This window comes from Molothrus aeneus, chromosome 27, assembly GCF_037042795.1.
Source record: "Molothrus aeneus isolate 106 chromosome 27, BPBGC_Maene_1.0, whole genome shotgun sequence".
NCBI lineage: Eukaryota > Metazoa > Chordata > Aves > Passeriformes > Icteridae > Molothrus > Molothrus aeneus.
Genome location: NC_089672.1, coordinates 4,542,839 through 4,567,917, shown reverse-complemented (window position 1 = coordinate 4,567,917; position 25,079 = coordinate 4,542,839). Strand labels below are relative to the sequence as shown.

General features: G+C 51.7%; 1 protein-coding gene across 1 annotated transcript in view; it reads right to left on the bottom strand.

Annotated features, from left to right (window-relative positions):
• PTPRS (protein tyrosine phosphatase receptor type S) overlaps window positions 1–25,079 on the bottom strand; it is a 165,674-nt gene that overhangs the window by 55,814 nt on the left and 84,781 nt on the right. The window contains exons 5-6 of the mRNA XM_066566510.1: window positions 14,370–14,558; window positions 4,066–4,176 (exon numbers count right to left, since the gene is read on the bottom strand). Coding sequence (XP_066422607.1) covers window positions 4,066–4,176; window positions 14,370–14,558 — 300 coding nt within the window. The remainder of the gene's footprint in view (window positions 1–4,065; window positions 4,177–14,369; window positions 14,559–25,079) is intronic.

Sequence of the window (25,079 nt, the reverse complement as noted above, 5' to 3'; positions counted from 1 at the left end):
GGCAAACCTTATTTCAAATGCTATTCCTTTTTCTTTTTTTTAAATAGAACAAGCATTTTTTTTCCTCTTTTTTTCTTTTTTCCTTTAAAAAGAGCCTTGGGACTGAGGGATGTTTTTTGGCTATTGTTGGCATCCAAGTCAGAAGAGCCACAGCTGGTCTCTTCCCAGAGAATTCTCAAGAGAGCAGCATTTGGGAGGGGTACCCTGGAACCTATGGGGAGGGAGGAGACTCAGAAGGGGAGGGGAGAATACCAGCACTGAGGGTCCGAGCACTGAAATCTCAGCATTTTAAGAAAAAAGAGAAGGACAGACAGAGAGAAAGAGAGAGAGAGAGAGAAAGAGAGAGACAGATACTGTGTCAATACTGCACTGGATTTCTCAAAAAAATCACACAGCTTTAATACCTGTGCCCTAGGAAAGCCACTCCTTTGGCAGCTGATTGAGAGGTGGGGACTGGCAGGGGAGGGAAAGGCATAGCCAGGGAAAGGGCTGGCATTCTGCACAGGGGAAGCACCAAGCACCACTGGTACCACTGACACACTGCAAGCCCCCTGTCCACTCTCCATGTGCCTCACCCGCTCGGGATGCACACATGGGAGGCAACAGGAGCTTCTTGGGGATAAACAGGGAGATGAGAAGAGGGAAAAGAGGCATTTTCAGCTCCAATGTCACTGGCCAGATTGCTGCTTGCTGTTTGCAATAGCTGCAGCTGCCAGATGTGCCCCAGCACTGTTGCAGTGCCTGCACAGCTGCACTTCTCCTCCCACGCTCCTTCAGGAAGGAGGCTCTGCCTTGGCTGTGCCTGGCTGGGTTTTGAGGTGCCTGCACCAGGCAGCAGTGGGTAAATCCCAGAAGGGAGCAGGACAATGGGGAGAGGCAGAGCCAGGAGGCAGCTGCCCTTCCCTCCCAGCCCTCCCAGGACGAGGTGCCACCTCCTCCACGGGATTCTGCCAGGCTCTGCCTGGGGCTGGGGCTCTGCCTGGCACTCGCGGGTGCTCCAGGAGAGAAGAGAGTGGGATTTGGGATCAGCAGGAAGCTCTCTGTCAGTGCCCTGCTGGGCTGACTGCTCCTGGTGTTACTGGAGGGAGCTGGGCAGTGAGCAGTGAGCGAGCTCCCACGGCTGGGGACGCCCCTGGAGCGGGGTCAGGGCTTTTCTTTGCGTGCAGGAGGTGGAACAAGAGCCACACCTCAAGAAATAAATAAGCAATAACATGACCCAGGGTCTGTTCTAACTCTTGGAATGACCCCCTGGGTTCTCACCATCTTTTCCACTTCCCAGATCCCTCCCTCCCCCAAAACAAAGGCTTGTCCCAAATAGCAGGGCTTCCATGGACAGGCGTTAGAGCTGTGTGACTCCTTTCCTCCTGCAGGGATTGAGGAGTTCAGTTACCACCGGGTGGGCAGGAACACTGGCTTCTCACAATGCGTTTGGAATAAACTACAGCACAGCATAACCAATCAAAACAGAAACAGGAAATCAAGAGAAAGCAAAAAACCCAACAGAACCAAAAATTTGGAAAGTAAGAGTAAATCCACTTCAAAGAAACCAGAATTGTGTAACGGAAAGAAACGATACATATTTATATATCGAAAAAATAATTCATAATTAATTTAAAAAGTGGCATGCAAAGAAGATTGTTACATTCTCCTATCATGCATCAGGCCCAATGTCCAAACGGCAAGGTAACCATGACGACAAAAAAGTGCAAGAACTCAGCAACATTACCAAAGGATGCATAGAGAGGCCCACAATGCAACTCAACTCATCTCCGTGAGACCCGGGAATGCGCGGGTCTCGCTCATCTTAAAGATTTCTTGCTTTTTCTCTTTTCATTTTTTTTTTAATTTCTTTTTTTTCTTTTTTTTTTTTTTTTTTCTCTTACGAATGTAAAAATGTGGGTAAAGAAAGTAAAAAAGAAAAAAACCACACCAACCTTCTCGTAGCTCTGAGGGATGTTAAGGGGGTTTGATGCGGAACACAATGACATGAGGAGAAGAGAAAAATAGGGGAAACACAGAGAGAGTAAAAAAAGGCCTTCTCAAGGCTGTCAGCTGCAAATTGATTGATTTTTTTTTTTTCTCTTAACCAAAATAAAAAGAAAGGAAAAAAAAAAAAATGAAGATAGTAACGACCCTCTTTCCTGCCTTCCTAACGCTCCCCCTCCCATCCCTTTAAGCCCAACCAAGCTCCGCAGGGAGGCCAGGCTGGGAGCAATCCTAGCTCAGAGTCAGCCCCACAGGGGTGCTGAGCCCAGGCAGGATTCGCCCTCCCTGCAGCCCCTCTGCTCCTCGGAGAAGGGGAGCGGAGCCCCCGGGCAGAGCAGCCCCCCGGCCCCACACCCAGCCCTGCTCGCTCTGCCTCCACCATGGGACTGAATAAGGAAAACAGAAATAATTAGAAGAAGGAAAAAGAAAAGCAAAAAAACCAAACCAAACCATTTCCTTGCAATGTTCAAACTTACAACTCCTATCCCAGGTGGTCTATAGAGACAAGCATGTTATGGGAGAAACAAGTCAATTGGAAACACAAGAGTGCTCGAGACTCTTTTAAAACAAATAAAAAAAAAAAAAAAAAAAAGGGAAGAAAAATGTGCATGAACTCTCCCTCCCACCAAAGCAAATCCATTTCAGAAACTTGTTACCTTTCCACGATATTAACACACAAGAAACAAGGAATTAAACAGCATGAAAAACACCCAAACCACAGGCCGAGCTGGCACACGCTGTGTTCTGCACTCTCTCGGCAGGTTAGTGCTGGTTTGCAGGCAGGCCCAGGTACACACGGCCTAACTGGGGTAGGAACAGGGCTATCACCTGGAGCCCTCTCATCCAGGTGTGGAGACAACACCGTGTTACAACCTTTGTCTCCTGGGTAGTTTCCGAGTGGCCAGAAAAGTAGAGGAAATTTAGAAACAAAACAATAATGAAAAATCCCCACATTTTTCCTGTTTCTTTTCTTTTTAGATTTTTTGTTGTTGTTTTTTTTTTTTTTTAAAAGAACCCAAACCATTCCAGCTAAGCTGTCTGCAATGGATTCAGCCCTGAATTAGTATTGGATCCAGATTGACACTCCCAAAAGCGGAGTTTGGGGGCCCAGGCGACAGGGCAAATTTCAAACGCAATTTTCCAGCTGGCCACAAAAGGCTATTTAAAAATTTAGCTTGGAAACATTAAATTATTAAAAGCCTTCTCTCCATGTGCATGTGATTTAGTGAGCGTGAGACACGAGAGAGAGAGAAAGAGAGAGAGAAAGGAGTGCACACAGGAGCATGGCTCTGCATTGGACTGCAGATTAACGTGAGTGTAGGTGGGGAGGCGCCTCCTCTGTCGATGGGATGGAAATGGGAACAGTTTGCTGGGATGTAACTTTTCTTTTTTCCTCCCAACGGCATTTTTCTTTTTCTTTTTTCTTTTTTTTTTATTTTAATCGAGAAGGACCAGCCCTGCTCTCTCATTACCAAAAGGGCTTTTGCTGTGGAAAGATGTTAAACCGAAGCTACGCACAAAATATTACAGGTCAGAGAGATTAAAATAAGAGAAAGTGGAGAGGCTGTTGGCCCAGGGGGTGGGAGAACATCGAAGGGACATGGAGCAGAAGCCAATCCCCTGTCATCTGTTCCCCTGCTGCGGGGTGAAAGGGGGCTCAGGGATGGCTGCTGGTGTCCCCAGCTCTGTGCCCAAGGAACCAGGGACAAATTACTGCTGGCAGAGGGAAAAGCAGCTGGGACTGAGGGCAGCGGTGCCAATGCACCCTCCTGCTGCAATCTAGGGGCATCCAGGGACACCGAGGGGTCCTGCCCTCCTCTCACAGCCACAGCAGCAGGACTGAGAGCAGGGATCCTTTGGGAGGAAGGGCAATTCCCTCCGGGGCCGGAGGGATGCTCTGCGGGCTGACCTGGCACATTTTGGGGCGCGCTCTTTGACTCGGCCGTGGGTGAGCCCTGCCCTGCAGGGATGCGGGGGGCAGCGGGGACCCCCCGAGCTGGGCAGGGGTGGGATGGGCCGGGAGGAAGAGGAGGAGGAGGAGGAGGAGGCTGAGTGCCGGTGAGCCGCTGTGCTCCCTACCTCTCACGTAAAGGTTAGCGGGGGACGAGTAGCGCACCCCGGCGCTGTTGCTGGCCACGCACTCGTACTTGCCCTGGTCCGTCTCCTCGCTGCTCTCGATCTGCAGCCCACCTGTGAGGGGACAAGACACGGCAGCACAGACACAGCATCAGCCTCTGCTCGGGCTCTTTGCTCCCCCCGGGCTCACGCACACCGGGACAGGAGCACGGAGCCCCCGCGGACCCGACGCGCCGGGAAAATGTAATTCCCCCTCTGGAGCGAGCGCTGCTCTTTGTCCTGAACTCATCAGCAAAGGCACCAAGATTTTGTGGCTTCTGCAATGCAGGCGTTCTGCACCAGAACTCCCGAAATCAGCCTCAATAATCCATATTACTGTGATCCCCAGAAATCCATCAGCAGGCAGTTGACTTTCCCCTGCTCAATTTGAAGCAGTGACCATAAAAGTGAAAGGCTTTGTCACCCACTGCCTGGGGAATTTCTATCGTTGCTGCCTTTGTTTTGTGCCCAGTGCCTGCTCCTCAGGAAGCCTACGGGAGATAAGAGCCCCTGTGAAAAGCACCTTACTGATAGTAAATATTCCCCAGGGAAAACCCTGTAAATACTGCATTGGAACTTCAAAATTGCCTGCATGGTTTACATCATCTGGGCCAAAAGGATTAAGGCTTTTCTTAAACTTGTATATTATTGCAGGCTACAAGAATATACCCAGAGCCCAAACTAAAGATTCCTGTCAGCAAATATGCAGAGAGATGCAGCATGGAACTACATGGAAGAAAATTGCCTCATTTACCTCAGAAGGCTTCATCCCTGCAAAACTCCAGTTAAAATACATACTACATAAATAATTCAACAGGCTCTCAAATGTTTTATGTATTAGGAGTACATGATTATACTACAGATATGGACAGAGCTCACATGTGGTAAGACTCTTAACTCCCATCTCTGGAAAAAAAAAACCCCACCTAAATATGAAAACCAAACAATTCCAGCTCAGTGTAATAGTATTGATAAAATCTTAAGTGAGAGGAGCGCAAATGAGATCATTGTTGATTGCAGATAGAGCCTTTTCAGGAAGGAAAAAGCAGTGTGTTCACAGAGGAGGACACAGAGCTCACGTTCCTCTGCGTGTGCGTGGGTGGAACGATGCTGGTGGGGGAACGTGGGGCTGGCAGAGGATTTGGGACAGGGCTGGGGCGTGAGTGCAATTCCCCACAGCATCCCCTGTGCTCTCCCGAAGGCAGAACAGAGGGAATGAAACCCCCAAAAACCCCGCCCGGACCAGTAAACCAAACAAAATCCATTCCAAAAGAATCTGCGGGGATTTCAGCACAACAGGAGTTAAAACCCAAACTGGCTGGAGCTTCCCACTGAGCACCCAGCTGAGCATTTTTCATATGGAATTACAGCTCCAGCTCTGCTGTTGGAGAGCTCCACTTGGGTGGAAAGCCGCTGGTGAGTTTTCCCAGAAATTTCTGTTAATTTGGACAAATCTGTGGGTTGTTTCCATTGGTTCCAGATCCATTTTCTGTGCTGCTCATGAGCATCACTGGTCTGAGAGTACCCAGGGGAGATGAGGCCTCACTCTGGAGCAGGAAGGGAACCAAGGACTGCAGTGGGCAGCTTTCCCCGGGGAACAGGGACTCACCCCTCCCTCCCTGCCCACTCCTCACCCCTGCTGGTCAAGGCAATGGCAGAAATGAGGCTGCAGAGGGGGTGAGGAGTGTTCAGCACTTGTCAGGAGCCAACGGCCACGATGTGTGAAAATGTAAATCTCACCTACAGCACCTCCTGGTGCTTTTACCAGTAGAGAATTATGGAATTCTAAATGTGCCAGTGGAGATAAAAACCAAAGCAGGGTCTTCCTACCCAACTCCTCCTGCCTTTCAGCTTGAGGTCAATTATTGACTCCATTAAAGAGACAGTGCAGAAGCTACTTACCGTGGATCTTTCCCAGAGAAACCTAAGGGTAAGAGAGTGGGGAGGAAGTGGAAAGAGGCTCTGGAGCCAAACAAATGAGTAGGCTGAGATGGTAAGTGCTGAAGATCTGCCTGAGAAAAAGGACTGGAAAACTCCCATGGCCATCAGCAGCTTGGCAGCACTTTGCACCAATCAAGAGAAAGTCCTAAGTATTTACCAAGCTTTGAGAGCATTTAATGCTCGAGATAAACTTCAGTCCTTCATAGTCCTGGAGAGATTAGCTCTTAAAACTCTGCCATAAATCTGAGGCAGCGCAGCCGGAGACGTTATTAGAATAATGGTATCAGTATTACTGTGCACCCAGCAAACAAAAAAGGACATTATAACCATAGATAAAATAAAGACAGGTATAAAAAAGAAATATCCAGAGGTGAAGCAGGACAAGGAAACGTAACAACAACACGGATCTGTATTGAGCAGAGGGCAATGAAACGGGATCTGTGTGGAGAGAAGTGTTTGGAGAGTGGGTGAGTGAGTGAGCTGGGGGTGTCTTACCTCGGATCGGTGTACCTTCTGCAAAGAAAACAAAGAAAATGAGTGAAATGACTGCAAAACCCCAAACACCTGCACTGCCCGTGGGAAAAGGACCTGAGGCAAGGAAGACAGTTCCCAGTAGGAAACTTCTTGGTCTGTCTCATCTCAAATTACAGGACACTGAAGAGGGCTTGGGACACTTTAGTGGGGTGTCCTTTCCAGCAGCCCAATCCAGCTGGCTGTTTGCAGAGCCTCCCGTGGCTCTTGGCTTCAAAAGGCTTCAGACTGGCTCCATTTTGGTGCAGGAATGTAAAGAAACCCCTCAGGCTCTCAGCTAACATCACTGTCTGCTACTCACTGAACACATTTACCTTCCCCACCCCTGGGGACACAGGGCTGTGGTAGCCCAGGCAGGGAGAGGGACACGTGGGCACCTTGCACCATATTAAGCTGCAGGTTTGGTCCCACCTTGGCTAGCTCCAAACTTTAGCTCTTGGCCCAGATGTGTGAGCTCAGTGCATGTGCTGCTCAGGACCTCTGGCCATCCCTTGGGGCCCTGAAGAGGTGACAGGAACTACCTGGAACCTCCTGCAGTGGCTCTGGAGCCACCCTGAGCGAGGAGGGGCAGCGTGGAGAGAAGAGCCCTGCTGCTCGGGCCTGCTGGCTGCCTCTCCCCTGGGTTATTTTATTCCAACCCCTCCTGTTTGTCTGTCAGTGCCCAGCCCCGGGCAGGGCTCCCAGGTGGGAGGGAGTGACAGTCAGGGTAAAACAAAACCCCTGTCCCCCACCTGACCTCCTGGGCTGGCAACCCAACCATCTTCCTTTGAAAACACGGCAGGTCCTTTTGCTCACAGTGGCATTCAGAACTTATCAGAGAAGGGGGTTTAGCTGGTGGGTTTTTACCCCAATCCTGAGAACAGGGCAGATCCCGCAGGGCCAAGTTCTGCCTCTCGCCAGGGAGGGATGCACGAGCTCCTCTGCAGTGGTGACACTGCTGCCACCCTGCAGCACTCCCAGCCAGGGCTGTAGAGCACCTTAAATGACAAACACCAGCCTCTCAGCCTCTCCTCTCCCCTGGGGAGGAACAGCAGAGCTGTGATCCTGATTTACACACGGGGAAAACTGAGGTAGAGGTGAAGCAACTTGCCCAAGGTCACGGAGGGAAGACTGGCAGAGGCAAGAACAGGAGTCAAAGCCTCCCCCGTGCCAATCTTCTGCCTTAATCACCAAAAACCCCTTCCCTCCTTATCCTTCAGCCCTGCTCATCCTTCTGCTGCGGTTCAATCCTCCATTCTCAGGATAGAAGGTAAAAATATACAGATACTAAGTAGAGTTCACCTTCATTTTTCAAAGGAGCTAAGGGAACAGAGGCATTATAGTGTTAGGGATTAGACTCTAGTTAGACTCAGCTTCTAGTTATGAGGTTAGGTTATTAGCTAGAGAAAAGTTAGCATCTAGTTAGGGTTAGGAACTAGCTAAGGTTAATGAAGCAGGTTGTTAGCTCTCAGGACAAAGGTTGGAGAGACAGCGCTTGGAAGAGGTGGGGGAGCATGGCCTTGGGCAGACCCTCACCCAGGAGGTGGCAGGAAGGTTTAAAAAGCAAGAGAGAGAGAGAGAGAGAGAAAGCAGCAAAAGGTTATAGATCAATTCAGTGGAAACAAAAACAGCCTCTGATACATCCTTCTGTCTCGAAATTGGAGTGAAAATCTGCCATCTGTGGCGCCAGTATGGAACAAGGCTAATGGGGAGAGGGTAGAGAAGGGGAAGAGATCCCAACATCACCCATGGCTCAAAAGCTTCTCTGGCCCTGGCTAAGCCTGGCAGTTTCCTGCAAAAATTCACTCTAATTGACAGCAGAAACGTGCTGGAAGTTAGAGCTGTGCAAGCCCAGGCACAAGATCAGCATCACCCCTTGTGTCGCTGCAGGCTGTCACTGCCTGCGCCCCTGGGAAGGGGCTGCCAGAGCCCTGGGGACAGCCTGGCCTGGGGACAGGGCTCTGGGGGAGCAGGCAGTGCCACCCAGCTCTCACCTGGCACACGGGGAGGGGCAGGACAGCTTTGGGATGAGCCCCACGCCAGAACTGGAGTGCAATCAGCTCAAGCAGCACTTTGGGTGGGGCGCAGACACAGATGGGAGATTTTCACTGCTGGAGTTTCACATCTAACCAGCTCCACGTTCAACACAGGGGCAGCAGGAGGGTGCTGGAAGAGGATGTGCACTGGATTAATCATTCTGAGGGACTCTGACAGGCCCTGGAGGGTCTGATATGGGGGTGCAGGGCAGGCAGTCCATACCTGGTGTGCTGTACAGGGCAGGAGCAGCTGCACGAGGCTGCCAGGGTCTGGGGCACAGTGAGGGCACCTTTGCAGGACAACTACAGAGGGAAGAGCTCCCACTGGATGCTGACTTTTGGAGTGAAAAGCTGGTTTTGAGATGCTCCCTGCAGACTTTTCACACTGCCTTGCACAGCCTCCCTGGACCTCCAGATCTGCCTATTTAGGGCAAATTTTGAGGCTGCATGAGCCCAGATGGCCAGCCCAGGGTTTAGCAGCAGAGGCAAAAGGCAGCAGAAAGGCCTTGCCTCTGGATTCTAAAGGCCCAAAATGGTGCCAGGCAGAACTCCCTGTGCAGGTGTCCCCCTCTGTCACTGAGGCTGGGGTCTGCTCTCCCACCACCCCTCCCCTGCTCTCCCACAGGCTGAGCTGCCCACGGCCTCCCTGAGCCTGGGGAGGAGGAGAGGACAGGCACCATTGCCATGGCAATGGCAGCAAACACATCCCCACCTTCTGTCAGCCACGTGTGGGAACATGTGTGTGCTGGGCTGCTCTGCCCAGGGCTGCAGCAGCTCTCTGCTCCGCACAGGCAGGGTCCCTGCAGCTCTGCAGGGTGATGCTGGCTGAGAACTGCGGCCCCACGTCCCTGGGACAAAGGGGACCTGGCAGGGACGGGAGCTCTGGGGCAGGTCCTGCCCTCTGGGGCTGCAGAGGGGGCTCTTCCCTTCCCCTCTGGCCTGTGGTTTGCAGCTTCACGTTGGAAATGCTGCACCCCCTGTTCTCCCTCCTCAAAACGCCAATAACCCTGTGACGAGCAGGGTCCCTGCAGCTCTGCAGGGTGATGCTGGCTGGCAGCTGCAGGGCCCTGGGAGCAAAGGGGACTTGGCAGGGACAGGGACACGAACTTTGGGGCAGGTCCTGCCCTCTGGGGCTGGAGGGGGCTCTTCCCTTGCTCAACCCTTCCCCTCTGGCCTGTGATTTGCAGCTTCACTTTGGAAATGCTGCACTGTCACAGACATCTCTTATGGAAAATCCTTTCCTTAGGGGTTTTCGTCCTGAGAAGCTGAAAGGCCTCAGGAACAAAATGTAAGCAATGGTTATCTGCTGCTGTGGAATGCAACAAGTAAATCTTTAATTAGCCGATGTTGGATGTTTCTAATTAATGGCCAATCACAGCCCAGCTGGCTCGGACTCTCTGTCCGAGCCACAAACCTTTGTTATCATTCCTTCTTATTCTATTCTTAGCCAGCCTTCTGATAAAATCCTTTCTTCTATTCTTTTAGTACAGTTTTAATATAATATATATCATAAAATAATAAATCAAGCCTTCTGAAACATGGAGTCAGATCCTCATCTCTTCCCTCATCCTCAGACCCCTGCAAACACTGTCACACTGCACCCCCTCTTCTCCCTCCTCAAAATGCCAAAAACCCCGTTAGATGTGAAACTCCAGGACCTCCTGCAGGTGTGAACACAATTATCACAGTTCCAGGGTACAAGCTATTGTGTAATTGGGGAATTCCAGGACAACTGTTGCTAAGATACCAAAAAAAAAAAATCTATCCAATGTTAGGAGGTTCATATTTAGCTGTTATCTCTTTATACAGATAAATTAATTAGAATTATTATTACTAATTTTTTTTTTTGTAGCCTGCAATACCCCTGCAGAAATTAATTTAGAGGGCAGAACATCCCTACTGAAAGAGTTAGTAGAAGAAATGCAGAGCATGCCTCTCAAGAAGCTGTTACAAAGGAATTAGTTTAAAGGGCAAGGGTTACAAATCTGCACATCAGCAGGTTTGGGGTTTTTTTGTTTGATTTAAAAATTTTTTTTTTAATTGAACAAACTTACCAAAAGTCTCTGAATGTTAAATAAAAAGTGAAAAAAAAAAGAAAAGAAAAGCTTGTTATAGCAAGTTATTTAGCAAACAGAAGACACACACAAGACACAAAAGGTTTTAGTGTTTGAGTGCTGAGGAAGGTGCTGAAGGCTGCCTCCCGTGTCCCCCCTAGATGGCAGCTGAGCAGAGGACATTGCCTTTGCCTTCTGCTTTAAATGTCCCAAGATAAGCAGAAATATCCATTTTCCAAGGCCACTTAAACTCTTGTCCAAGCTGGATCTCCAGGGCTGAGATGTCCATGATGTCTAAGAGAAGCAGGAGCCCAGCCAGAGCTCCTTCCCATCCTCCTCTGACTGACAACTCAGCCCAAGCCCCCAAGCATGAAAGGATTTCCAACTGCTTGGCAACTTTATCTGGAGATGGAAAGGGGAAGCAGAAACATCCACTGGAGAAAAGCCCCTGTGGTTAATGCTGTGTCACCCCTGCCCTGATCAGAGTGAAGACCCACATTCCACATGGCTTCCTGGGATGGTGGCACTGTAATCACCATGGTCTCAGAGGTCTGTTTGTACTGCCAGCCAAACATTCAGATTTAACACAAATGAGAACCAAACCCCATCCCACAATCTCCTCGTCTGACATTTCCACTCGTTCCTTTTAATGAGCTCATTTGCGTACTTGCCACTAACTCATAATTGATAAAAATTCAGCTCTTCACACCCTCTGTCCTCCAGCAGCATGGCTGTTATCCTGCTGGCTTCATGGCCGGGGGGAATCTGGGTGTCTGTCTGTCCTGTCCCAGCCACACACAGCTCAGTCCTCAGAGGGAGCAGTCACTAAATCCCAGCCTGGTTTGGGCTGGATTGGATTAAAGCCCACCCAGTGCCACCCCTGCCATGGCAGGGACACCTTCCCGTGTCCCAGGCTGCTCCAAGCCCCAATGTCCCAGCCTGGTTTGGGTTGGAAGGAACCTTAAACCCATCCAATTCCACCCCTGCCATGGCAGGGACACCTTCCCGTGTCCCAGGCTGCTCCCAGCCCCAATGTCCAACCTGCCCTTGGACATTCCAGAGATCCACAGTTCCAGAGATCCACAGCAGCTCTGGGCACCTCTGCCCACCCTCCCAGGGAGAACTTCTCCCTAAATCCTCCTAAACCTGCCAGCAGGAGGTGTGTTAGCAGTTGTGATTTAGCTGCAGAGCTGCTCCTCCCTGCTCCCAGAGCTCTGTTGGGCACCCCAGGGACCTTGGCTGGAGTCCCACTGGTGGGGGACAGACCCTGGTGCCATCAGCAGTGTCCTGGAGCACCCCCAGTGCCCTGATGTGTGCTGGTGCCACCCCTCTGGTGGCAGAGTTTGCTTTTTGGAAAGATGAAGGTATTAAATTAAGGTCTGACCTTAGCAGCTCAAGCAGAGCTCGCCTCACTCAAATCCCACCCTCAAATCTGCCCTGACTCCCTTGCACAGACACAAGCGCTGACACTGTGCACATTAAAGACCCTAATGTTGATATTCTGCACTGCTGCAGGCCTCTCTTTGCACAAGGTTTGGAAGGCCATGGAAGCAGATGGAATTGGAGAGCTGGGAAGCCCTGGCTGCCCAAGGATCTGCACTCCCTGACATACAGGCACCAGGTTTGTGCCCTGGAGACTACAGGGATGCTTCAGGGCTTCACCAGTTTACTAATTTAAAGCAGCTGTAAATGAGATTAAATCTCAGCAGGTACCTTCTATTTATCAGAAGGGTCAAGGGTTCACTCTGAGGTTAATAAATTCACTGGAATAAAAAGGCAGCACTCAGGTGGCTTCAAGGAAAACACCAGATCAAACCCAGCTAAAGAGTAAAGGCATTCTAGCAAGATGATGAATGTATTAAAAATAATCTGCCTGTGCATTACTCACACTTCAGATCATGGTCACAGAGCATAATATAATTCTAGTTTACCTCTCATTATTTATGCTGAGTGATTTTTTTTATTTGCATTTGCCTCAGCTGTTATGATAAAACAGGGAGGTCAATCTCATCTGTGTTCGTGGGACTCAACAAGCCATTCTAATTCAACAAAGCAGTTTAAGGATCTGCTTGTGCCTTTGCTTCACTGAACAAGGAGGCATTTATGCAGGTGTGTAAAAGCTACATTAAACTGGAGCTATGCTGAAGCTTTTCCACCAGTGGCTCATAGAACTTTGTGTAGAATCTTTGCCAAACAGGGCAGGAGAAAAGCCAGGTGTTTCCATGCCTTGCTGTGCAGATCCAGCAGGAATCAGAACAGATTTCTCCAGGGCCAGCAGAGATCTGGGCAGGGGCAGGTGGTTAACATTTTACTGAAGAACTTGTGAAAGGTCTAACATGAACAAATCAACTCCAGCTGCCTCACCAAAGCCTTCCCTCTGCCTACAACAATGCCTTTCTTTTGCCAAAGAATCCTTAAAAATGAACCATGGACACCTTTCCTCTAGGCTGGGTCAAAGCAGTCGGCCCCAGCAGTTTGTGGAAAGGATCATTTCTTGGGTTAGTTTTTGTCAAAATGTAGAACTTGCAAAACTTGTTTCATTTTTGCAGCTATCAATGGAAGTGTTTTATCAGTAGTACTCAAAAATAAGTCCACCTATGCCCTCCTTGCACACACTCTCGCACAGAGAACTGGCAGATTTAACAAGTACAGAAACAGCTCCTGAAACGTGAATATTAAGAGATGTCACGTTGCCACACACACAAAACAGCAAACAGAAAACAAACAAGAGAGACAGATGGACAAGCAGATGGGGAAAGATGGAAAACTGACAAGAGCCACGGAGCTGGGGTACATCTGTTGGTGGAGATGGACTCCATGGGCAGAGGCACCGAGGGGTCACTCCAGAACATTCCCAAGAGCTCTCCAGGTGATGCTGGGGACATCCTGCAGGAGCTGCTCTTCACCACCAGCTCTGAGGGGCTCTGCTCACACCATCGTGCTGGGACAGCCAGGGGCTGCCTGCGCCCCTGCACCAGCTGTGTGTGGCCTAAAAGGCCGTGTGTGCCAGGGTGGCTCTGTGCTCCTTTGCCAGTTCTTGCTCTGAGGAGCAAACCCCCAGCCCCAGGCAGGCCCCAGCTTCCCCTGAGTACTGTGACTCAGGGATCTCATCTGGGTGGGCTTCCCTGCTGCCATCCCCTTCGTGCCAGCTGGGCAGCAGAGAAGACCAGGAGGGCTCGAAGTGGAAACTCCAACGCCTCTTGGTGTAAAAACCAAAAACCTCAAACTCCCCAGTCCACAGCAGCGGGGCCTGCATCTCTTAGCCCTCCCCTCTGCTTCAGGACCCTCTGAGCAGTCCCTGTAGCCATGATATTTTCTGAAAAAGCCTTTCCTTAGGATTTTTTCCTCCTGAGAAGCTGAGAGGCCTCAGGAACAAAATGTAAACAATGGTTATCTGCTGCTGTGGAATGCAACAGGTGCATCTGGGATTGGGCTCATGTGGTTGTTTCTAATTAATGGCCAATCACAGCCCAGCTCTCTGGACTGTCTCGGTCAGTCACAAGCCTTTGTTATAATTTTTTTTCTATTCTTAGCCAGCCTTCTGATGAAATCCTTTCTTCTATTCTTTTAGTATCGTTTTCATATAATACATATCATAAAATAATAAATCCAGCCTTCTGAAACATCTGATGAGGAGTCAGATCCTCATCCCAACACCCCAGCCAACACCAGCACAAATCCCCTCGGGTCTGTATCAGCTCTCACCTCCTGCAGGGTGGGCCCTTACCTGATCTCAGCTGTTTTATCCTGCCGTTGCTGGCGCTGGGGTCCACGGGCAGGAAATCCTTGAACCAGGTGATCTCGGGGTCGGGGTTGCCGCTGGCTGCACACAGCATCGTGGCCGTCCGCGTGCGCTCCACCACCTTCAGCTGCGGCCCCATGTCGATGTTGGGGAAGCCAGGGGGCAGCTGGTCCTCTGGGGATGGAGAGCAAAGGGAAGGCATTCAGCAGGGTGCAGTGGAAGAGCCCAAGGAAAGCAGCACTGCCCCGTGCAGTGCCTTGGGAACACTGAGTGCTCCAAGATGGAAAAGGCGTGGCGCGGTCAGATTCACCAGCTTGTGCATTTTGGGGGATTATTTCAGTGTCCCACGGGATTCTACATCAACCAGGGGGTAGCTGGTCCTCTGGGGATGGAGAGCAAAGGGAAGGGCTTCAACAGGGGCCAGGGTGCAGTGGAACAGCCCAAGGAAAGCAGCACTGCCCTGTGCAAGTTCAAACTCCAAGATGGAAAAGGCATGGCACGGTCAGATTCACCAGCTTGTGCATTTTGGGGGATTATTTCAGTGTCCCACGGGATTCTACATTTAAGTGAAACCTTTTAAAACCCTTTGAGGAATGGCAGAATAGAATTAGACAGCCATTAAGGTTGGAAAAGGACTCCCAGATCCCCAGGTCCACCATGTCCTCAAGTGCCACGTCAACTCATTTTTTGAACACATCCAGGGATGGTGACTCCACCAGGCAGCCTGTTCTATGTTTATTCATATCTATGTTCTATGTTTATTCCCTTTCTCAGTGAATAAATGTTTCCTGATACCCAGCCTGAACAATTTGGAGCAACTTGAGGCCATTTCCCCTGTGCTGTCACTCGTTACCTGGGAGCACAGAGCACCCCACACCTCTTGTGAGGGAGCTGCAGGGAGTGAGAAGGTCCTTCCTGGGGTCCCTTTGCTCCAGGCTGAGCCCCCAGCTCCCTGTCCTGCTCCTCCCAGGATTTGTGCTCGAGTCACCGTGTCAGAGTTTCTGCAGGTGCTGCCAGGAAGCTCTGCCAGGGCAGGGCTGGCACTGGGTGAGCAGAGCAGAGGCTGCGTGGGCATCCCTGCACTGCCCACAACGCCCTGAGCTCTGATCCCTGCACTGCCCACAACGCCCTGAGCTCTGATCCCTGCACTGCCCACAGATCTGAGCAGCCACAGGTAAGAGGAACCTGCACACTCTGAGCAGCCACAGGTAACAGGAACCTGCACACTCTGAGCAGCCACAGGTAACAGGAACCTGCACACTCTGAGCAGCCACAGGTAACAGGAACCTTCACACAACCCTCTGAGCAGTCACAGGTAACAGGAACCTGCACACTCTGAGCAGCCACAGGTAACAGGAACCTGCACTCTTGGAGCAGCCACAGGTAAGAGGAACTTGAACAATCTGAGCAGCCACAGGTAAGAGGAACCTGCACACTCAGAGCAGTCACAGGTAAGAGGAACCTGCACACTCAGAGCAGCCACAGGTAACAGGAACCTTCACACAACCCTCTGAGCAGCCACAGGTAAGAGGAACCTGCACACTCTGAGCAGCAGCCACAGGTAAGAGGAACCTTCACTCTCTGAGCAGTCACAGGTAACAGGAACCTGCACACTCTGAGCAGCCACAGGTAACAGGAACCTGCACACTCTGAGCAGCCACAGGTAACAGGAACCTGCACACTCTGAGCAGCCACAGGTAAGAGGAACCTGCACACTCTGAGCAGCCACAGGTAAGAGGAACCTTCACTCTCTGAGCAGCCAAAGGTAACAGAAGCCTTGCCCTCCAAACCTCCCAGCACAGAACACACTGCACAAGAGAAATAATGGAAGAGCCCACGTGGAAAAGGCTGTCAAAGACAGTGGGACTGGCAGAGAATGGAGAGGAAAATCTCCTCCTTCAGCTGCAGTGACCAGAGGGGACACACACACAACAGCAGCATGCCAAGTGCTGTCAGCCAGGGTGTGATTTTTGGGTTTATTAATTCTGAGCGCTGCTGCCCTCCAAGAACAGTGGCACCAGCACCCAGCAGAGAGGCTCAACTGAGCTTCAGCTGAGCTTCCTGCTCCTCTCAGTGCTGCTCTTGCCTTCACTAATGAGGGTGAGGAGGGCAATCCCAACAATGCTGACTAATTTCTGGTAACCCCTATGAAACCCCAGTGCTTCCCCAGCAATATCTGACCCAGCCCCTCACTCTGGGATGGGGAGAGCTGTCTCATCTCAGGAAAGTGCATTTTTTCCCCCAGAACATGTTTAGGGGAGGGAAGCTTGGGAGGAGGTTTGGGAGGGATCCTCTGTCATCTCCAATGAGCCGTGTCAGGGAAGCACAGCCCTGGGAGTCTGGGGCATGGAATCCATCCCAAAACAGGCGAGGGAACAGAAGGGAAATAATGCAGGGAATTAGGAAAAAAAGGTGGGATTCTTAAAAAATGAACATCCGTCACAACCAGCCCCCCAGTGACAGCGATGGGAGCTCCCACAGTGGCACTGAGATGGGGCTGGCCTTGGCTGGGGACAATCCTGCCAACTGCAAACACACCCAGAGCTTCTTTCCTAGGGCTGGCACACGGTGGATAAGGAGGAATGGAGCCAAATACAAATGGCACAGCCCAGAGACAGCAGGACAAGGGAGAAAGCCAGTGGTGGGTGCCTTTTCATGGAATCCCAGAGTGGTTTAGGCTGGAAGGGACCTCAGAACCCGGCCAGTGCCACCCCTGCCACGGCAGGGACATCTCCCACTGTCCCAGGTGTTCCCAGCCCCAATATCCAGCCTGGCCTTGGGCGCTGCCAGGGATCCTGGTGCTGCTCTGGGCACCCTGTGCCAGGGCCTGCCCACCCTCCCAGGGAGGAATTCCCTCCTGGTATCTAATCTAAGCCATCCCTCTTTCGGTTTAAAGCTGTTTTGGTGCATCTGAAGCACCTCTAAACCAGAATTTTGTGTCATAAATTGGGGCTGTTGGCACACATCTCTAAGCAGGGACTGACCCGGCCCTCTGAGCTCCCTGGGCTGCGCTGGGGCCCTGCAGGACCCCCCAAACCGAGTGTTCCTGCAGCCCCCCAGCCCCAGCAGTGCTGCCAGGCCAGCACAGGGGCTCTGGGAATTGCTGTGCCTGTGCTCAGCTCTCAGGCAGGCTTTAATGGCCCTCCCTCCCCTGCTCTCCCCCAGCAGCCGTGGGAGGCTGAGGAGCCAGAGCCGCATTGGCTGCAGATGACATCACTACTGATCCCTGCCTTCCTCCTGCCTTCCTCCTGCTCCCTGGTGATGCTGCTCCACCTGCCTGCAGCCCCTGCCCCTTCCTGCCAGGAGCCAGCTCGGGCACAGAGGGAGCAGCCCCGGTGGGGTGTGTGTGCACATGAGTGTGAGGGTGTGAGTGTGTGCTGGGGGAGGCCTCTACAACCATCATTACCGAGTGCTTCTAATTAAACAAAAACGTTCATCTTGCAGCACAATGTGCAGAATTCCTCTGAGTTTAATTAAAACAACTGCGACTGGAGGCGTGATCAGATTTGAGGATCAGATGAGCAGGGGAAGCATCTCTGAACATCACAGGCTGCTCCCATTCAAGGGCTCACATTTCCTTCCTCTCAGGGAAGTGGAACTGCTCCATCCCTCACCAGCTGGGTTCCCTGTAACAATGCAGTTACAGCCTCATTGCAATCCCCACGGGACATGCACACACGTGCCCTGCCACCCTCCCCACCCATCCCCAAACACCCCCAGAGCTGTCCCTGAATAAACCAGGAACGGTTCTGGTTGTGAAATCTCCTCCTGAAGGCAACTGCAGGAACAAAAGAAGCAGGCACAAGCTGGAGATGCTTCAAGGGCACATCTGGGCAGCTGCTGCTGCTGGAGCCGTGCTGGCTCTGCAGGCAGAGCTTTCCTGAGGTGCAGCTGCCACGGGCAGGAGCAGCCCCACACCTTGTTCATGCCATGGGAAAGGAGCAGCCCCACACCTTGTTCATGCCATGGGCAGGAGCAGCCCCACACCTTGTTCATGCCATGGGGAGAAGCAGCCCCACACCTTGTTCATGCCATGGGAAAGGAGCAGCCCCACACCTTGTTCATGCCATGGGAAAGGAGCCCCACACCTTGTTCATGCCATGGGGAGAAGCAGCCCCACACCTTGTTCATGCCATGGGAGGGAGCAGCCCCACACCTTGTTCATGCCATGGGAAAGGAGCCCCACACCTTGTTCATGCCATGGGAGGGAACAGCCCCACACCTTGTTCATGCCATGGGAAAGGAGCCCCACACCTTGTTCATGCCATGGGAAAGGAGCCCCACACCTTGTTCATGCCATGGGAAGGAGCAGCCCCACACCTTGTTCATGCCATGGGAAAGGAGCCCCACACCTTGTTCATGCCATGGGAAAGGAGCCCCACACCTTGTTCATGCCATGGGAAAGGAGCCCCACACCTTGTTCATGCCATGGGAAAGGAGCCCCACACCTTGTTCATGCCATGGGAAAGGAGCAGCCCCACACCTTGTTCATGCCATGGGAAAGGAGCCCCACACCTTGTTCATGCCATGGGAAAGGAGCCCCACACCTTGTTCATGCCATGGGAAGGAACAGCCCCACACCTTTGTTCATCCCTGACCCAGACCCAGCTCTCAGAGCCCCCCACTCCAGCTGGTGAAACACCTCAATGCCTCACTGAGCAAAGGAGGGTGAGAAAGAACAGGGGAGGAGGGATGCAGAGAGGCAGGGGAAGAGAGAGAGGAGCACTTCAGCTGTCATTTACAATAAATCCCCTCTGGGGACACGTTCTGTGCCTGGACCCAGCTCAGGTGCACACACAGCCAGGGTCCAGGGCTGCTCTGACCCCCTGTCACTGTGGGTGTAGCTAATTAGCTGTGCTGGAAATGAGGATGATTAAGGAAGATAAAGAGGGTGTTGCTGTGCTCTTTTCCCCGCAGGGTGTACACAGTTGTTTAATAATTTAGAGGAGGAGGGTGTGAGTGTGAGCAGCCGTGCCATGCAGCCGGTGCAGAGAGCCATGAGGATGCTCTGAAGGGAAGAGGAGGAGGGATTCTTCACTCTCCTCTGGAGATGTGGATGCTGGCTGGTCTCTACAGTCAGCTGTCCTCATTCAGGGTGGAAGAAGCAGGAGTACAGGGATGGAGCAGCTCGAGTGACACGAGTTTTAATCGGGATCAAAATCAAAATCCAGCACTCTTGAACCTGTCCCTGTTCCTTTCATTATGTTTCTGAATACTAGAGCTGCCCTGTCCCCAGGTATCCTGGCACTGTGTGCCTTGTGAAATTACATCAACAAGTTATTTCCACCCATGTGTCTGTCCCTGTGTCTCAGTTCTCTGTTACTGCCCAGACAAAGGCAATTTTTAATGCAGGGAGGAGTCTCAGTCTCAGTAATGTGCTCTGTCTGTTGATTCCATTTCTTTGGAGCTGAAAGTTCCACCGTGAAAGCAGTAATAGCCTAACAATGTTATTAAAATTTGTGGGCTCACAGGCACTAAAGGCACCCTCAGATATGTGTGCTGCACCCCAAAGCAGTGCAGGCAGTGCCTGTGTTCCCTCCACTAACGTGTCCCCAGGTACCCTCCTTCTACAGGCATCTCTGGTAAAATTACTTTGATGTTATTCAGGAGCTACAGAATTAATCTGCTGTCAATGTCACCCAATTTTCAGGTCACTACAAGAAAAGCAAAACAAGTCAAGTTTGAAGAAAGACTGCCAGGAATTTTCCAAATGGCAAGGTAACATTTTGGAGGGGGCAGCTTCCCTTTCCCATGGGACACTCTGCTGAGCATCCAGAGCTGCCTCTTGTTTACCTTTTGTGATTTAAAGCCAGCAATTACAAAAACCTAAAAAAAAAACCCACCCAACAAACCACAGGGACCTTGCTAGAACTTTACACATTCCCACACCAGATGTGCTCTTGGAGGAGGGAATGTGCGAGGGAGATTTCAGGCTGGAATCGTTAAAGAAATGCCTGAATGCTTCATGAAAGGAAACCAAGAGGGACACACGAGAAGCTGTGAAAGTCTGTCCACAGAGCCCAGGAGGGAGCCCCAGAGCCCTGAGTGCCCCACAGCCCCTTCTCCCCCTGATTGCTCCTTCCCAGCCCCAGGAGCACCAGCACTGCCCAGGGCTGGGTCAGGGCACACCAAACTCTGCTCTCCCTTACACTGATCTGGACTAACCACTGCTTTTTGTGCTGCATTTACTGATGGCTCACAGGAGTAACCCCCACAGAACCCCCTCCATCAGCTGCCACAGAGCAGAGAGCTGAGGCAGCCTGGTCCCTGTTTGAAACCCAGCCTGTGCCTGTCCCCTGAGCCCACTGAGCTCTGACAGCATGGCCAAGCCTCCACAGCCTCTCTCAGGCTACTAAAGACAGGGAGGGAAAGGATAATCAGCATGCAGGAAGTAATAATAATCATCATAACACAGACAGAGATGATAGAGATATAAATGTGGACACAGATGGGATTCCAGGGTGGTTTGGGACAGAAGGGACCTCAGAGCCCATCTCATCCCACCCCTGCCATGCAGGGACACCTTGCACTGTCCCAGGCTGCTCCAGCCTGGCCTGGAACACCTCCAGGGATGGGGAGTCCACAGCCTCTCCGTCTGTATCCGTCCCAAGAGATGCAGATACAGGTATAAATATACATATAAATATAAAATATAAATATACATCTAATTATAAATATAAAATATAAATATACCTATAAATATAAATGTAAGTATAAATATCCTTCTTGGCAGTGGGCAGCTTAGAGAATCTCCACCAGCTGGGGGCTGGGGTGCCTGTGCCAACAACCTTTTTTCCTGCCCGAGTTACAACGAAAAACAACAGCAGCTGGAGTCAGAAACAACTGGAAAATGCTTCCCAAATCCACTTTCTTTCTTTTTCTCTGAGCTCTGCAGGAGTCAGGCTTGCAGGCACTGTGTCTAGCCAGCTGTGGGAAGAACAGGCAGTCTCCAGAGCCCTCCCAAACTGGGATCCCTGGAGAAGCAGAGCAGGAAGGACAAGCAAGCCAGCAGAGCTGGTGGGAAGGGACTGTGCGAGTTGAACAGTGTCCATCACAGCTCTGCTGCTCAGAAGCTCCCCAAGGTTTCCTCTCCTGCAGTTTCCTGTTTTCAAGTGAAGGCATGTGGGTTTCTAGCAGGGTCTGATCCAGGAGTAATCATGTGCAAAAGCAAGAGGGGCTTGTGCTCGATCCCTTCAGCAGCTGCATCTAGTAGGGAAGGATGTATTGCTTTCTCTTCTGAAAAGAGGAAATGTTTTCTGTGCTATTTGCTGTTAGGAGGCTGCACTGGTGCTGAGGAAATGCTGCAGTGCTGGAAATGCAGGAAGGTACCCCCAGGAACGTGTGGGATCCCAGCAGCACAGGCTGCACAGCTGCCCCAGAGCCCCCCGTGCTGCTTGCAGCAGCTGGGCTCAGGTTTCCACCCTCCAGAGTGTGCCAAGGTAACAGGTTCTGGAAATGACAGCTCCCATCCATCTCCAGGCTGCCCCCTCGCTCTGCTCAGCACCAGCTCTGCAAGTGAGAGCAGAGACACAGAGGAGGAGGCTGAGCAGGGAGAGAAAAGACAAACAGGAGAGTGGGTGAGTGCAGAAGAGGGGAGGAACGGGAGAGGAGTGGATGCCAACATGCTCACTTTGTCATTGTGCAGATCAGTGCCTTTGGCTCGGTGCTTTTCACTTTCCCAGCACTTGAAAACGCAGATAAAGAGGAGACAAACTCTGCTGTGTGAGAGCTGAGGAGTGATGGAGGGTGGAGTAACTCCAGCTAAGAGAGAAGCTACAAAATCTGCTTCCCTGATGCTCTTCAGCATCACCTTGCCCACCCTGCAGGTGATCCCTGCTCCCTCAGGTTCCATGAACAGGTACCCCCAGCACTTGAAAACGCTGATAAAGAGGAGACAAACTCTGCTGTGTGAGAGCTGAGGAGTGATGGAGGGTGGAGTAACTCCAGCTGAGAGAGAAGGGGGGATATGCTACAAGATCTGTTTCCCTGATGCTCTTCAGCATCGCCTTGCCCACCCTGCAGGTGATCCCTGCTCCCTCAGGTTCCATGAACAGGAACCCCCAGTGCTCCAGGAGACTCCAAAGCTGGTCCCTGACATCAGGCAAACAGAGCAGGGGAGCTGTGAGAGCAGAGCCACACTCAGAGTGCTCTGGTGGGCTCAGCAGAGGCTGGGATTAGTCAGCAGTGGGCAGAGGCAGCCCCTGAGCTGTCCCTGTCTCTGCCCGATGTGGATGGTGCTGATCCCAGAGGGAAAAGCTGCACAAGGACACATCACAAAGAGCCCTGGTCCCTCAGGATGGCCCCCGAGCTCAGTTCAGCCCTGGTTCAGCCTCCACAACTCCCTGGCAGGAGGCTGTGGCCAGGTGGGGCCGGGCTCTGCTCCAGAGAGAAGAGCAGGAGATGGCTCAGGGCAGGCACAGGTTGGACACCAGCAGGAATTTCCCCATGGAAGGGGTGCTCAGGCCTTGCAAGGGGCTGCCCAGGGAGGTTTGGAGTGCCCATCCCTGCCCAAGGAACAAGTGGACATGGCCCTCAGTGCTCTGGGTGGGGAGCAAGGTGGGCACGTTCAAAGGTTGGGCTTGGTGACCTTGGAGGTCCTCCCAACCTTGATGATTGAGAGCTGCAATGATCCCACACCCTGCAGCTCACTGCTGGTGGGCAGGGCATTAAAAACACTGAAGGCACTGCAGGAAAACCCAACCCTGCCACTGCTTGTAGCTGAATTCAAGGGGTAACAGCTCTGAATATCACTGCAGGGGCAGAACCTTCCCCTGCCACTGCTTGTAGCTGAATTCAAGGGGTAACAGCTCTGAATATCACTGCAGAACCTTCCCCTGCCACTGCTTGTAGCTGAATTCAAGGGGTACAAGCTCTGAATATCACTGCAGAACCTTCCCCTGCCACTGCTTGTAGCTGAATTTAAGGGGTACAAACTCTGAATATGACTGCAGAACCTTCCCCTGCCACTGCTTGTAGCTGATTTCAAGGGGTACAAACTCTGAATATGACTGCAGAACCTTCCCCTACCACTGCTTGTAGCTGAATTCAAGGGGTACAAGCTCTGAATATCACTGCAGAACCTTCCCCTGCCACTGCTTGTAGCTGAATTTAAGGGGTAACAGCTCTGAATATGACTGCAGGGGCCCTTCTCCCAGGCTGTCACAGCTCCAAAGGAATCCATGGGAATAAGTGTGAAGAATAAGGCTCCCACCCTCTGGGATAACCACAGTTAGACACACTCCTGTCACACTGCACCGTTCCAGGCTCCTGACAGCTCCATCCCACCACCTCCCTCCAACAGAAGGTTAAATGCCATGCCAGGCACAGGAGCTGCACACACATCTAAGGCACCTACACAAATCTGTCAGGCATGACTGGACCACAGCCCCCCACGCTCCCAGGCAGCCAAAATCCTGACAGCAGCGAGCCCAGGCAGGGATATTCCCAGCTGAAAAGGGAGGTTGGGGGCTTTGCCTTGTGCCCCTCGTGTCTGCTGTGAATTCCCTGCTGCACTTTGGGGAGTCTCACGCCAATCCTGCTCTGCACTATGAAGGACGTGCTCACTGCCTGTTCAAACATAAATATCCAAAAGGATTTGAGCTGCTCCTGGAGGGAACACTGGAATTTCTGACTGGCCCATAGGCAGAGCTACCCCTTGGCCCTGCGGGGCTCCTGCCTGCAGCTCCTGGGATTGCTGTTAGTCCTGTTCACTGCAGAGAGAATGGCTTTTACTGCTGCTGCTGCTGCTCAAACACCCATGGCTTCACCCACAGCCAAGCTGAATTCCCCTTGGGAGCTCTCAGGCAGTTACCCACCACCCCATTCCTGCCAGGATCACCTGCACTGCCCTGTGCTTGGAACAGAGAACATCACTGGTGGGTGCTCCAAACCCTCAAATGGGTCAGGTTTTAGCACCCAGCCTCGCCCAGGGATTTTGGGGATCTCCAGGGCAATAACAGCAAACATCCAGAGGCATCCAGAGCAGCAGCATATTGTTCCCTCCCCCACATCCAGTTCAGGGAGCATATTTCAAACAGATGACACGAGGGAGGCATCCATGTAAACATCCTCTGTAACAGGGACAAGTGGGAAAAAGAACCAGAACAAAATGGAGAAGGGAATTGTTTTCTTGGAGAGTGCACAGAGCCAAGGACCTCTGGGAAGAGGGGAGAAGCCCAGAAAGGCACAATAGGTATCCTGCACAAGGAAAAACGTTTGTGCTGCTACCAAATGTGTGAAAGCCCATGCAGATCCATAATAATGACCCTAACCCCGGCCCACTGAGTGATTCCTCAGTGAGGGTTTTCCTGGAGCTGCATTTCTGTGTAATGGGGAGCTCCTGGTGCTGCTCCTAAATCTGGGGAAGGCATTTTTGGAGGGGAGGAAGATCATAAGAGTCATAGGATAACTCAGGGTGGAAGGAACCTCAGCACACCATCAGTCAAACCCCCTGAAGTGAGGGTTAGCTCTATTTCTTACACAGCACTTTCATTCCTCTTGGGGGTAAGAGCAGCAAACAGATCTGACGGGTCAGAACAAACCAAACCCAACAAACCAAACCCAACAAACCCAACCCAACAAACCCAACTAAACCAACCAAACCCAACCCAACAAACCCAACCCAACAAACTCAACCAAATCCAACAAACCCAACCCAACAAACCCAACTAAACCAACCAAACCCAACCCAACAAA